Raw genomic sequence first — 14,647 nt, 5'->3', positions numbered from 1 at the left:
TTGATGCTGTTGATAAAGATCTTGATGACTATAAGATGATTCAAAAGGTCTTAGTTATGATGATGACTGGTAATGGCAAAACAAATAGTCATTTTTAATTCAAATACTGATCATGATGATGATGATAGTTATAATAATAATCATGGTAGTTGTGAAATAATGATGTGAAAAACGGTGATTTGAATAAAGATGGTGATGATCATGATGAGCAAGCGTTTATTGCAATGATGATGATAATGATGCTGATGATGATGAGAAAGTGAGACCGATGGTGATGTGATTTTAATGATGGTAATGAAATGATGAAGACGATGGTGATATATTGATTGTAATGATGATGGTCATGTTGTTATTCTTTATAATGATGACGGTTGTCTAAAACAGTAATAGTGATAATGATCATGATAATATTGATGATTATAATTTATATCATTTTGAGCAGAACTACTGATTGCTTAAACGGAAAATAAAAACGATGATCATGAAGATGGTCGTCATGCTTCTGCACCTTATAATAATGAGGTCCGTTTTAATAATTGAAATGATTATGCTATTAATAATTGTAATGATGATGAGAAGAAGTATTTGATGGGAATATTAAAGACGGTGATAACGATGCTGCTGATGCTGATGATGATGTCGATGATGGTGTTGATGATGATTAAATGGCAATTATGATAATGATTTCAATGCTTTTTTATAATTGTGTTCATTTTGATGATTATGTTGTTGATAATGGTGACGATGACAAGCAGAAGTTCTTATATTGCGCTGGTAATGACGATAATGGTACTAATGATAGTGAGGAGAAAGACAAAGCTCGTCATGCTGCTGTTCCTTATAATGATAATGGTTTTCTTAATATTTGAAATAATTGCGTCGAGGATAATGGTAATGACGTGCTTAATTGCAATGAGATTGATGATGATAATAATCATTATAATAATAATTAGTAGTAGTAGTAGTAGTAATATTATTATTAGAGCGATGATGATGACAATGTCGGCTATGATGTGACGATGTTATAATTTGTAGTCCTATCACATCCGTCAAATCATCGAATGTGTGATTTTAGCGCTGTAATATATCGTCACCTTAGTGCAAGAACTCAATAATTGCTTCTTTATCTATATGCAGTTATTGAGTTTTTGCACTAAGGTGACGATATGACACACGTGTTACATAATTGATCTGCGACATATATGACTTAACAAAGTACAAACACCATGATTCCATATCATAACAAGAACCGGTTGAACCGGGTGATGCTCCCCGAGCAGGTTTTGGACACAGAAAAGTATACCTTTTGAAGTGTGAGAGTTATGTCCCTGACAAATAACAAGGGCGATAACTTAAAAATCAAGCAAAGCAGAGTTAAGGTTCTTTTGCACTGCACTTAATTAAATGAGACCAATCTACCTACAAGCCTCTTATGGTTTCAGAGCTATGTCTCGGACAAAGTCAAAGTGAAAAAATAACAAAGGACAATAACTCAAAATAAGCCAATGCAGAGTAACTATTCTTTTGCACTGCACTTCTATTTAATGAGATCTATCTACCTATAAAGTTTCATGTTGATATCTTTTATAGTTTTAGAGTTATGTCCCGGACAAAGTTCAAAGTGTAAAAATAAACAAAGGGCAATTACTCAAAAATTAGGCAAGACAGAGTTAGGGTTCATTAACAATGCACTTCTCCCAAATGAGATATATCTACCTACAACGTTTCATGTTTAAATCTATTTTAGTTATTTTCCGGACAAAATTCAAAGTGTAAGAATGTACAATTACTCAATTACTCAAAAATTAGGCAAGACAGAATAAAGGTTCTTTTGCAATGCACTTCAATTTAATGAGATTTATCTACCTATAAAAAGTTTCATTTTGATATCTCTTATAGTTTTAGAGTTATGTCCCGGACAAAGTTCAAAGTGTAAAAATGCACAAAGGGCAATAGCTCCAAAATTAGGCAAGACAGAGTTAGGGTTCTCTGCACTGCACTTCTACTCAATAATATCTATCTACCTACAAAGTTTCATGTTGATACCTCTTATTGTTTCAAAGTGATGTTCCGAACAAGAATAGCGGATGGACGGACAGGTGACAGACAGGGATAAAGGGCCATTTCTATTGTTATTTTCTTTTGTTTAATAGAGGTCATGGCCCCTTATTCTATTGTTACGGAATGAATTTTATTGTTCTCTTTTGTTCTGTTTACAGTTAGATGGCCCCTATCCATATTAGGCAGTGCGGATGGACGGACAAACCGGCGACTATATGCTCACCCTTCGGGAAGCATTTAAAAGAGCTTACCTAACATCATGTGAAGATTTATGGCATTTGTTTGACGTTTCATTTCTTATATAGCCATCCTCACATGCACAACAATAATCTGAAGATAGATAATAATACACAATATCATCAATTGATTACCAAAAAGAAAACAAAAGCCGCCGCCGGGTGGGGACAAAGCTCGACTTTATTACATTTTCTTAAAACAGACAAATAAAAGATTTAAACAAACCTTTAAAAAGAAAACGTTTCCTTTTTTAAAATTTCAACAGGAAGGTCTAGACACACTTGTTGTTTATTTCAAGCATGAATCCTTACCATAATTTTAATGATCTATTTTACTTCTAAAACTGTGCACATGGTCCAAATGTCATAGTTGTACATCAAACGACAAGAAAAGAGGTCAATTCATAGTAATCTAGGTCAGCTGATATTTAAGTTCAAATTTACATTTTTAATTGGGCGCATAGTCCAAATTTCTTTCAAAGCTGTACATCAAAGTATAAGAAAAAGGTCACTTCGTTAAAAGGTAGGTCAGCTGGTATCAAAGTTCAATTTTACATCTGAAACTGTGCACATGGTCCAAATTTCAAAGCTTTGCATTGAAAGACAATAAAGTGGGTCACTTCGTCAAATAATCTAGGTCAGGTGATATCAAAGATTAATGTTACATCTGAAACAGTGCACATTATTCAAATTTCATAGTTATACATTAAAACAAAGGTCGAGAAAGAAGGCCAATTCTTTAAAATGTAGGCCAGCTGATATTAAAGTTAATTTTTACATATGAAACTGTACACATGGTCCAAATTTCATAGCTGTACATCAAAGGACAAGAAAGGCCACTTCATTAAATCATATACGTCAGCTGATGTCAAAATTCACTTTCACATCCTAAACTATGCACATGGTCCAAAATTCATAGCTGTGTATCAAAGGACAAGAAGTATATCATTTCGTCAAATAATCTAAGTCAGCTGACATCAAAGTTTAATTTAACATCTAATACTGTACATATGGTATCTCATAGCTATATCTAAAAAGACAAGAAAGTCAGCCAGTTCATCAAAATCTAGTTCAGTTAAAATCAAATTTCAGTTAAACATCTTAAACTGTGCTTATGGTTTAAATTTCATAGCTGTACATCAAATTTCAAAATCTAGGTAATTTGATACCAAAGATCAAATTTACATCTTAAATTGTGCCCATGGTCCAAATGTTTTAACCCAAATGTTGCACGCGACACGTCGATTCAATAAGGCGATTATCTCTGTGACATAGTTGTTAAATCCGACTTCAAGTAACGAAGTTATGGGCCCGACATGATTTTGCTGCAAGGTCATGCTGTGACCTTGACCTTCAAGGTAGCGACCCAAATGTTGCGCGTGCCACGTCATCTCAATATGGTGATCATTACTGTGAAATAGTTTTAAAATCTGACTACAAATAACGAAGTTATGGGCCGGACATGATTTTGCTGCACGGTCATGCTGTGACCTTGACCTTTAAGATAGCGACCCAAATGTTAAGCGCGACACGTCGTCTCAACATGGTGATCATTACTGTGAAATATATTTAAAATCCGACTTCAAATAACGAAGTTATGGGCCGGACATGATTTGCTGCAAGGTCACGCTGTGACCTTGACCTTCAATGTAACGACCTAAATGTTGCGCGGCACGTCGTCTCAATATGGTAGTCATTTCTGTGAAATAGTTTTAAAATCTTCAAAAAAGACTTCAAATAATGAAGTTATTGACCGGATACTATTTTGCTTCAATGTCATGCTGTGACTTTGACCTTCAAGGTAGCGACCCTAATGTTGCGCGCGACACGTCGTTCAAATATGGTGATCATTTCTGTGAAATAGTTCTAAAATCCGACTTCAAATAACAAAGTTATGGGCCGGACACGAATTCGGGACGTACGTACGGAAGGACTGACGGAAGGACTGACGGACGGACAACACGACGACTATATGCTCCAATGACCAATCACCGTACCAAGTTTGAAGTTCCTATGCCTAAGCGTTTTTTAGTTATTGATCGGAAACCGTTTTTACCTCCAAGGTCAATGTGACCTTGACCTTTGACCCCTTGACCCCAAAATCAATAGGGGTCATCTGCTGGTCATGACCAATCGCCATACCAAGTTTGAAGTTCCTAGGCCTAAGCGTTCTTTAGTTATTGATCGGAAACCGTTTTTACCTTCAAGGTCAAAGTGAGCTTAACCTTTGACTCCTTGACCCCATATTCAATAGGGGTCATCTGCTGGTCATGACCAATCACCATACCAAGTTTGAAGTTCCTAGACCTAAGCGTTTTTTAGTTATTGGTCGGAAACCGTTTTTACCTACAATGTCAATGTGACCTTGACCTTTGACCCCTTGACCCCAAAATCAATAGGGGTCATCTGCTAGTCATGACCAATCACCATACCAAGTTTGAAGGTCCTAGGCCTAAGCATAAAAAGAGATTTTGATAAATAAACCTTGATGGTCAAGGTCAATTAAAGATCAAACTTACATCTAGATTATTCAACAGTTCTGTTTGGCTACAAGTCTGATTTTGTCCAAGTATGAATCAAATTCGTATATAAATAACAAGATCAAGACAATTTTATCAAATTCAATAATGAGACACTTACGGCCAATGTCATTCAAAGCTCAAGGTCAAGGACAGTTCAAGGTTTTAGCTGTCCATACGGTTGTTTTGTGTATGTATGAAGATGAAAAAAATATATTGATTATGTGCCAAGTTACAGCCAATTATATCAATTATGTGGTGTGACAATTCAGCAATTTGACATTCAAGGTAAAGGTCATACATAGTCAACATCAATTTGAGTTTGATTTATATCGATATTCTGACTAAACGATGGTGTGTTTAAATATGAAAATTAGACCATTAATAAATGATAAAAAGTTATAGCCAGTTACAGGGAAAACAAAGGAATTTCATTAGTTTCACTTTGCTAACAGTCAAGGTCAGTTCAAGGTCAAGGTCAAATCTAAATTATTTAAAATGTTTATTTGGTAACAAGTCTTCTTTTGTACAAGTATAAATTAAATCCGTGCATCAATAACTGAATTATGACAATTTAACCAGAATTCAATAATTTGACCTTGACAGTCAAAGTGTTTAAAGCTCAATGTCAAGGTCAAATCAACCTTTTAAAAGGTCTAGCCGAAGACCTTGTAGTGTCCATGTATGAAGATATTCCGTTAAAAAATTACCAAGTTACAGTCAATTATAGCAAAATTCAGTGAAAATTCAATATTTTAACCTTCAAGGTCAAATGAAATAGAGAGAAATAAAATCCCTAAATCCCTAACGTCATAAATTAGACCAAGTAAATTTGGGCTTGATATACATGAAGGTCTTATCCTAAAGAGTGTTGTGTCTTCATATGAAGTCAATCCAATCATCAGTAACAACGTTATTGCCAATTTCAGCATAAAAATGAACATTTCAGTAATTCAAGGCCAAGGTCATTTATGTGTGAACGTCAAAGTCTTTCTATTTAATTAAAGATCCATCATAGAAAATTGTTATGTTCAAGTTTGAAGACATTCCATTCAAAAATAAATTTATAGCCACTTATACCAACAAATTAACAAATATTAAGCAAACTTTACACATTTAACCTTAAAGGTCAAGGTCATTTATAAAAAAGGTCAAGTTTAGTCCGGTCTACTTGAAGGTCTTGTCCCAAAAGTTGTTGTGGCCGAGTATAAAGACAATACACCAATGGCTTAACAAGAGGGCCATCATGGCCCCCCTGAAATCGCTCACTTGATTATAGACCACAGGGCGGAGCCAATTTAGACCCCGGGCCTTTATTTGTACAAACGTGGTAGACACTCACTAAAAGATGTTTGATGCTAAATATATAAGCTCTCGCTCTTTGTTTTTTTAAAAGAAGATGTTTTAAGTTTTTTCTTTCGGTTGCCATGGCAACCAGAGTTCTACATGGAATTAAAATCTTTGAACAATTTTAAAAGGTGACTACCAAAGGAATATTCCTGTAAAATTTGGATGAAATTGGCTCGTTTAGAGTAAAAGTCTACGGACGGACAACGAACGAATGACGGACGGACGGACGCCAGATGAAAAACGATCACAAAAGCTCATCATGTCACTTTATGACATGTGAGCTTAAAAGTTAGGATGCAGGTTAAAGTTTGAGGACGGCAACTACCAAGTAACGGGAACGCCGACATGACTGTAATAATATTTCTTTAAGTCGAGCTTAAAAAGAAAAGAAAAGAAAAAAAACCAAAACATGTAATATTTATAATATTTCAAGTCATTCTTTGAAGACAATTAAAAAACGAAACCTTTCGTCAAATTCCTCCAGTATCCATCAGACGTCTTTCCACAGTCATACAGTTCACATGTAAAATCAAAGTTTGTCTTGTTCTTACACGAAAAGTCAGTTGGGCAAGCAGCATTAGATTCAATGTACATGTTCCGTTCATTACATCTGCATTTATTATCCTTCCAATGTCGCTCGATTCCATCCTCGTCACACCGTATCTTACCAATACCGTATCTACTACATGGGATTTTGTATTCGGTACATTCGTAGTATGTGCTAGATAACCTGAATTCTATTGGGTTGTAAAAATCCTCGTCATGACAATACCGACATATCACACGAGCCTTCTTATTGTGCCCTGGTGGGAAAATGAGTCTAGGTTCTTTACCTGAAATATCCGTATGCACATGGTCATCAGAATGAAAGCATACACAATATGTCTGTTATCAGACTATGTTAACTCGTTTTTTATTGCAATCCTATTTTGTCAGGCTATATAAATGATATATAAAATCATTTTCAACCTTTTCACATTGCATAGTTTGAATTAATTGTCACAATGAAACAAATATTTACCACGATCGCACCAAACTGCTTCGGCACATGCCTCAACATATTTGTTTGTTGAATTATCCCTCGCGCAATGGTAGGCCAGCCCGTCTGTACAATTCATGTATATTTTATTCTTTTCCCAATCCTTTTCAGTATATGGACAAAGCCCATGACAGGAAACATCATAGTATTGCAGTGTTTCACATTTTTCTCTTCTAAACCGTTTTAAATCTAAATACAATATTTAATAAAAGAAACTGATTACTAAGTGTTCACATAAATAAATGTAAGATTTTATTAGGACCTTCAGGTCCCGTGTTCACTAAGGAAAAAATCTTGATCAGAATCAAAGTGATCATAACTCTATTTTCATTGCTTTATAAAACAACAAATGATAGTATTAGGTACATAGTAAGTGGTAAATAATGCAACTTTGCAAAGATACAATGCCATTTTTAGATAAAATTGAATAGATTTATTCTAGAGTTTCATAAACATTCTATTTGAAGAATATTTCTATCATATTAATATTGAATATAATTTGAATAAACAAAGGGTATTTTTTTAGTTTTATTTTGATCATGGTCTTGATTCCGATCCTTAATGAGAATGTGATAGGTTCGTATTGAGTGCGCCTGCTCGAGAATTACAGTGATTAACATCTAAGTTAGAAAACTGTGCAGAATTAATTATTCAACTCTCAGTGGCTGTCAAGATGATTGCTGTCGTTGAATTAACTGTAGTCACTTGCACACAAAATTTATAATTTACATAAAATGATCAATTGCAATCAACATTTTCATAGAAGATTTATAAACTCAAGATCAAATCAAATAATTGTATCTTAAAATCCAAACGAGACTCTAAGAATTTCCTTAAGTGATTTCAAATTGACGGTAGATCTGCTGCATAGACACGAATACAGCAGAAATTTTAAAAACAATAATTAAGCTTGAGACTTAGATCTAGTCATGTATATAATATAAATACATATTTAGGGATACATCTAAAGATAGAGATTAAGAAACTACCAGACAATTTGCATCAAAGGAAGAGCAAGAACCATCAACAAGACAGGAAAATGATCGTGGCATTTAGAGCTAATATGTGTCTTGACAACATCAGAGCCGTATTTGAAACCACACAAGTTCATAAAAACTAGCCCGATTAATTAAGCATGGACGGTTTGACCCATTTAACTAACTGTGTTAAACTGATACGCCTAATTTTTACGCACGGAAACTTCATCAGCAAAACTGTAAGTATGAATCGATAAAACGGTTATAATCAGAAAAAAATGTTTCAGTTCTTCAAAAAATAATTAGAATAGATATTTTGTTACTTATCTCAGTCAGAAATATAAATAATGACAGCAGCTCTATGAACATATACTAGCGATTTATCTTAAATTTGTATTGTAAACTATATCTTCGATGGACATTTTTTGACATCATCTTAAAAAAATAATCAATTTAACTTTTGATAAATGCAATATGGCAATCTTATCCGGTCTCTCCAGATCTGCAAATACTAGACAATATAAAGACTGAAAAAAATTATTTTACTGAAACAATTGAAATAATTGCTTTAGAAATGAGAGAGGCCGATAAAAAATATGCGTAGCTGTTCGCTGATCTTCAATATAAGCACGCTACTAAACCAAAGGAGACCGGAAATTTAGAGGGGTAATGCTTACCGTTTACTGTTGAAGATAGCAGGTTTAAAACGCGATTTCGTTAAGAGACAAATTAAGTGGAATTATGTGTCTTCAGTTCTTTATTGAAAAAGGAAATCTTTAGAAATTGTTCAAAAACAGTAATCTATCAGGTAAAGTGGGCCGTTTCTCATGTTCATTGCTAGTTATCTCTCCAAACAATTTCTAACTCACGGGGTCGGAACCCCATATGTATCTCAAAAATGAACATCGGTAAAAAGTATATGTGAATTTCCGCAGCTCCAGATGTTAAGCATAACACCAGATGTGACTGTAATATTAGGTCAATCGCTGGGTAAGTTTTCATTTTTTTTTATATAAAATTCAATCTTTTTCTTTCAATTAGTAAATCGAAATGTGATTCTGCCCTCCTGACTCTCCTCTATATTACCCATTTTGTTTTGGATTTCTATGCAGTCTTCATCAAAATATTTTTTCCGTCGTGGGTTCTGTGGTGTCTAAAACATGCAATGCGTATGAAACAGACTAATAAAAGAGATGTTACAAAATCTCACTACAGACCGATGCTTAATATTCAGACAAACCCTGATTTAAACATTTATTGAGATTTAGCTACAAAGGAGTGTAAATAGTTTTCTTCATACCTTAGTGATCACTCACCGGCCAATATTAGGGTTCTAAAAAATACTGTTATCTGAAGTTCATACAGGTGTATACTAAGTCAGTTTTGCTCAATTTTATGAAGAATTATGATGTTAGAGCTTGGCAGAATTCATTATTTAAATTTGATGTTAATGGTGTTTTTTTATAAAGCCATTCTTATGACAAGCTTTATTTAACAGTGACTGTCTACCTAGATATCAGGATAAACGAATTATTCAATTATTTGCAAACTGTAAATGTTTTTCATTAAATTCCTTTGTACATGGAAAATTATTTGATAAAAGTGGAATAATTTAAATTGTTAATATGGGTTTATTTTCCTATACTTTCCTTTTATATAATTGTTACTAAAACTAAATGTGTGTGAAATATCTAGTAAGAAAAAGGTCTTCATTGATAGGTCATGGTGTTGAAGGACAAGTGTGCGTGGTGCTATGGTTTTATTAGCGTGAAGGACCAGCAACTGAATATCATGCAGTATTTGTACTATGCTGAGAGTTGGTCAACATTAATTGTATCATCTACCCAGAATCGTAACCTTTTACTTTGCTGTTTCTACGTTGACCCTTGTTGGTCGGAGGTGACATTTCATGTTACAGTATTGACCTTTATAGGTCGGTGGTGACATTTAATTATTATGGCCTTACATGGTCAGTGCAAAGGACTTTAAAAGTTAGATTGAATATTAACCTTTTCAAGGTCGGAGAAGTTGATAACTTCGTGTGGCATTTTACTTAGTATTTTAGACGGCAAAATAAACTGTTAAGTGGGAAGAACGATACAGACATTGTATTTGTTTTGATATATTTTTCTAAGAATATTTTCTAATGACAAAACTTAATATTTCTTAACTACTTTAGTGAACTTAAATTTCATAACTATCAAATAAGTACTACTTTATTTGATAAAATTATAGAAATATAGTAAATGTATTGGATTTTATTGTATAAATAAATGTGTATATAAATGTAAAAGGTCTTATGGTAAAACAGTTATTTTGGTGATAGAACTACCTACTCTGGCCATCTCTTGACTACAATTAGTCAATGTATATATTGTATATATGTTATAGTGTTTTTTTATTATCATGGAATCTTTAAAAGCAATAACAGAATTAGGTCGACAGATGGGGTATGATGGAGAGCAGCTTAGAGAATTCGTGACGGAAACAACAAGACAGACAGCGAGAGGAAATGAAAGAGAAAAGGAACAAAATGTAAAGCGTGAAAGAGAAGAATATGAATTGAAGATGGCCCAGATTATATAAGACTTATGAAGTAGCTAAAGAGGTAGATATGAAGGTAAGAGATAACAATGCATTTATTGAGCAAGAACAAATTAAAATGAAACTCATTCAAATGAAACATGATCAAAAACTAGAACTGTTAGACAAACAACAGAAGGTAGGTGAGACTATGCATCCTCCTTCTTTTGCTACCAAATTCTGTCTGACTAAAGGATTGAAAATTCACCCTTTTGATAAAACTCATGATGAAATGGACTCGTATCTTTAACGATTTGAAAGGTATGCCAAAGCAGTTAATTGGGAAATGGAAACTTGGGCTACAAATTTAAGTGCAATATTAAAAGGTCGAGCTTAAGACGTTTATGCCAGAATGCCTGCTGAGAATGCACTTGATTATGATGAATTGAAAGCTAAATTACAGAAGAGGATTTTAAGAAAATATTGCGTTCCTGAAAAGGGTGAGACATGTTCACAGTTTGTTGTAAGACTACAAAAGGTATATAAAACGCTGGATTGAAATGGCAGAAATAGATAAGTCTTTTGGCAGTCTTCTTGGTCTAATGGTGAGGGGTCAATTTTTGAATATTTGTAATAAAGAACTGACCTTGTTTCTTTTAAAGAAAATACCAAATTCATCAGCACAAATGGCAAAATTAGCTGACCATTATTGTGAAGCACGTTTTTTGCCTGCTTCTTTATTCGTGTTTTGTCGTAATGAACATGTCAAATATACTAAACCACTTGAACGTGGCAGAAGTGTTGAACGAAAGTTTAATTCTCATTTAGTACATGGTAAGGACAAAGATTTCCTTCAAACGTAAGACGATGTTGTCTTTGCGGTAAGACAGGTAACATTGCCTCTGATTGCAGAGTTAATCTTTCCAATAGAAAACCAATTGCTTCACTTCAAGTATCAATCATCAGATACAAAAGAAGTGTACATTTTGATGAAAAAGCAGAGCACAGTTAGTCAAGATCAAGATCACTTACACCAGAATTTAAGGATGTTAAGGTTTGTAATGTCTTTATGCCGTTTTTTTCAATGCCAACTTTACATGGAATCAAAGGTAATGAAATTGTGACTGTTTAAAGAGATACTGGCTGTAGTGGTGTTGCCGAAGGAAGGAGTTGCATCCAGAAAAAAACAAATTACTGATAGAAAACAGGTTTGTGGTTTAGCTTATGGTACAAAGATAGAGGTGCCGATTGCATGTACATATAGAAGTAGAAGTGTGGTGTATGGAAAGTCCAATTTATGACGACTTGATAATTGGTAATGTCTCAAGTGCTCGAAATCCTGAATCTCTAGATCCTAATTGGAAACTTCAAGTAAGTGCTGTTCTGACAAGAAGCAATCACGTAAAAAGGGTAATGTTGAGTATCGTTAGATGTTGTAAAGGATAGTGCGTGTCCTGATAATATTCAAAGAAAACAGCAAGTTGATTCTTCTTAAGCTAAGATATAGCGGCTGATTTCAAAAGGGAAACATGATGGTAACACATACTTTTTCATGAAAGGGTCATTGATATTCAGAAAGTTTCAGTCACCAAGTGTGGAAAAGGGTAAGGTGTTAAATCAATTAGTTATGGCCGAAAAGTTCCGTAATACAGTTATAAGGTTTGCGCATGAATCAGTATTGTCCCGCCATTTGGCAACAAAAAAAACTCTTGGAAAGGTTTAGTCTGAATTTTATTGTCATCTGATGTGAAACGGTTTAGTCAACACTGCGATGTCTGTCAGCGTACAGTATCAAAAGGTAAAGTTGTCAGAGCTCCACTTGGACAAATGCCTTAATAGATGTCCCATTTAAACGGGTGACAATAGATTTGGTTGGTCCTTTACAATCACGACGTTCAGATAAAGGTAACAGATATATTTAAATTTTGATTGATTACGCCACAAGATATGCAGAGGCTGCTGCATTGTCGTTAATTGAAACAGAGCGTGTTGCAGAAGCTTTATTAGACATGTTTTGTAGAATAGTTGTATCAGAAGAAATTCTTTCTGACATGGGAACACAGTTTACTTCGGACATGATGAAAGAGGTAAGTATTTTCAGTCTTTCAGGCAGTTGACAACAACACCATATCACCCAATCTGTAATGGTTTGTGTGAGAGAAAGAATGGGACAATCAAGATGATGTTGATTATGTACTGTACTGATAGTCCAAAGGACTGGGATAAGTACAGTACCTTAACCATTTGTTGTTTGCGTATCGGGATTCTCCTCAGGAGAGTTTGGGATTCACACCGTTTGAATAAATTTACGGTAGGTCAGTCCAAGGCATTTTAAACAGTGTTTTAAACGGCAAAATAAACTAATAAGTGGGATAGAGACATTAAATGTGTTTTGATATATTTTTGATATATTTTCTAAGAATATTTTCAAATGAAAAAAAACTTAATATTTCTTAACTACTTTGTTGAACTTAAATTTCATAACTATAAATAAGTACTACTTTATTTGATAAAATTATAGAATTATAGTAAATGTATTGAATTTTATTGTATAAATAAATGTGTATATAAATGTAAAAGGTATTTCTGTAAAATAGTTATTTTGGTGATAGAACTACCTACTCTGGCCATCTCTGACTTGTGACAGATACATATGGGGTTCCATCAACGTGTAACTTGGCAGTGTCCGTATATTAAAATGCAGTTCGTGGTTGGACTCGGAAAAAGACAACGCCCATGCAAATAATATCTCGATTTCTCTTTGACAAGCCTTATTATTTGGAATATAAAACTAGCACTAAACGTTATTCTCAAAAATAAATATGAGCATTTCGCATCTTTCTTTCGTGTTAGATCTATCATGTTTCCTTAGTTAATCGGAGGTTTCTTGCTAATTTGTTTAATTAAATGACAGATATTTGTTTACATTGACCACTGTTTGTTTCTTTGAAAGGTTAGCTGCGATGTTTAAACGCCGTATTTCCGGCATAAGTATTCAAGACATTAATACTTGTTGTTGATAATTGCCCTCAACCCATTATGTCTTTTGGACCTGCGGCCCTCATGCCATTATGTACATCTTCAAGCCATAATCGCATATTGGCGAGCAGCAACCAAGCATTAACTTTTAAGTTAGCGTTATAACGCGAATAAAAGCGTTATAACGCGAAACAAAAGGAGTAATATTAAAAATGAGAAGGCATAATAGCGTGAAACACAGAGCTCAACAAGGTGAAACTTTGTCATGTTATTGCTTTTTATATTGTGACATTTTCGCATTGTCACATTATAGCATTGTCTCATAGAATTTAAGACGAAGAATTTTCACATTGATACACGTGTATGTATTGATATACAATGTATTTACCATGCTTTGAAAAACGAAATTCTTCGAGTTTGTCATTTTCCTTTGGTATAATAAATGTTGTAGAGAATTGCACGACACCATTAACGATAAGAAATCCAAAATCTGAAACAGAAAATGCCAACATCAAATGCAAACTCAAAAAATACTTAAATGTCTGAAAGACTAAAGTATCATTTTTTCTTTGTAAGGGAAATATATTGTTGACAAGAACTGACACATGACAGTGCCGTTGGTTATTATGATATTTGCACGTAAACAATGACTTTACCATAAAGAAGTAGGTTATAGTATTCAAGAAATAAACATATACTGACTGGCTAACAACAATTTTAAACATTTAACTTTTGATGAATAAAATGCAACCTAATCATTACATTACAACAAACAACGATTTAAGTGATATTGTATTTTCGGCAGGATGAGTTCTGATATGAAAACACACTCCTTTTGATTGATAATATACAAAATTAGAAACAATTACCATTTCACTTTAGATTAAGAATAGAAAGTGAATTACCAACTTAAGACTCTGAACATAATAGTCACAAAAGATAATATTAATGCCTAAATTTCAC

The 14,647-nt window shown here is 33.8% G+C and overlaps 1 protein-coding gene across 1 annotated transcript in view; it reads right to left on the bottom strand.

Moving 5' to 3' along the window:
* The window catches only part of LOC132755153 (uncharacterized), a 69,560-nt gene extending 55,387 nt beyond the window's left edge, over positions 1-14,173 (bottom strand). Inside the window, exons 1-4 of the mRNA XM_060745961.1 lie at positions 14,073-14,173; positions 7,188-7,394; positions 6,631-6,999; positions 2,313-2,391 (exon numbers count right to left, since the gene is read on the bottom strand). Coding sequence (XP_060601944.1) covers positions 2,313-2,391; positions 6,631-6,999; positions 7,188-7,284 — 545 coding nt within the window. The 5' untranslated portion in view covers positions 7,285-7,394; positions 14,073-14,173. The remainder of the gene's footprint in view (positions 1-2,312; positions 2,392-6,630; positions 7,000-7,187; positions 7,395-14,072) is intronic.
* Positions 14,174-14,647: the final 474 nt, after the last annotated feature.

Source organism: Ruditapes philippinarum, unplaced genomic scaffold (genome assembly GCF_026571515.1).
Source record: "Ruditapes philippinarum isolate M1 unplaced genomic scaffold, ASM2657151v2 ctg1541_1_1_1_1, whole genome shotgun sequence".
Lineage (NCBI taxonomy): Eukaryota > Metazoa > Mollusca > Bivalvia > Venerida > Veneridae > Ruditapes > Ruditapes philippinarum.
This window is presented reverse-complemented; position numbering and strand designations above follow the sequence as displayed.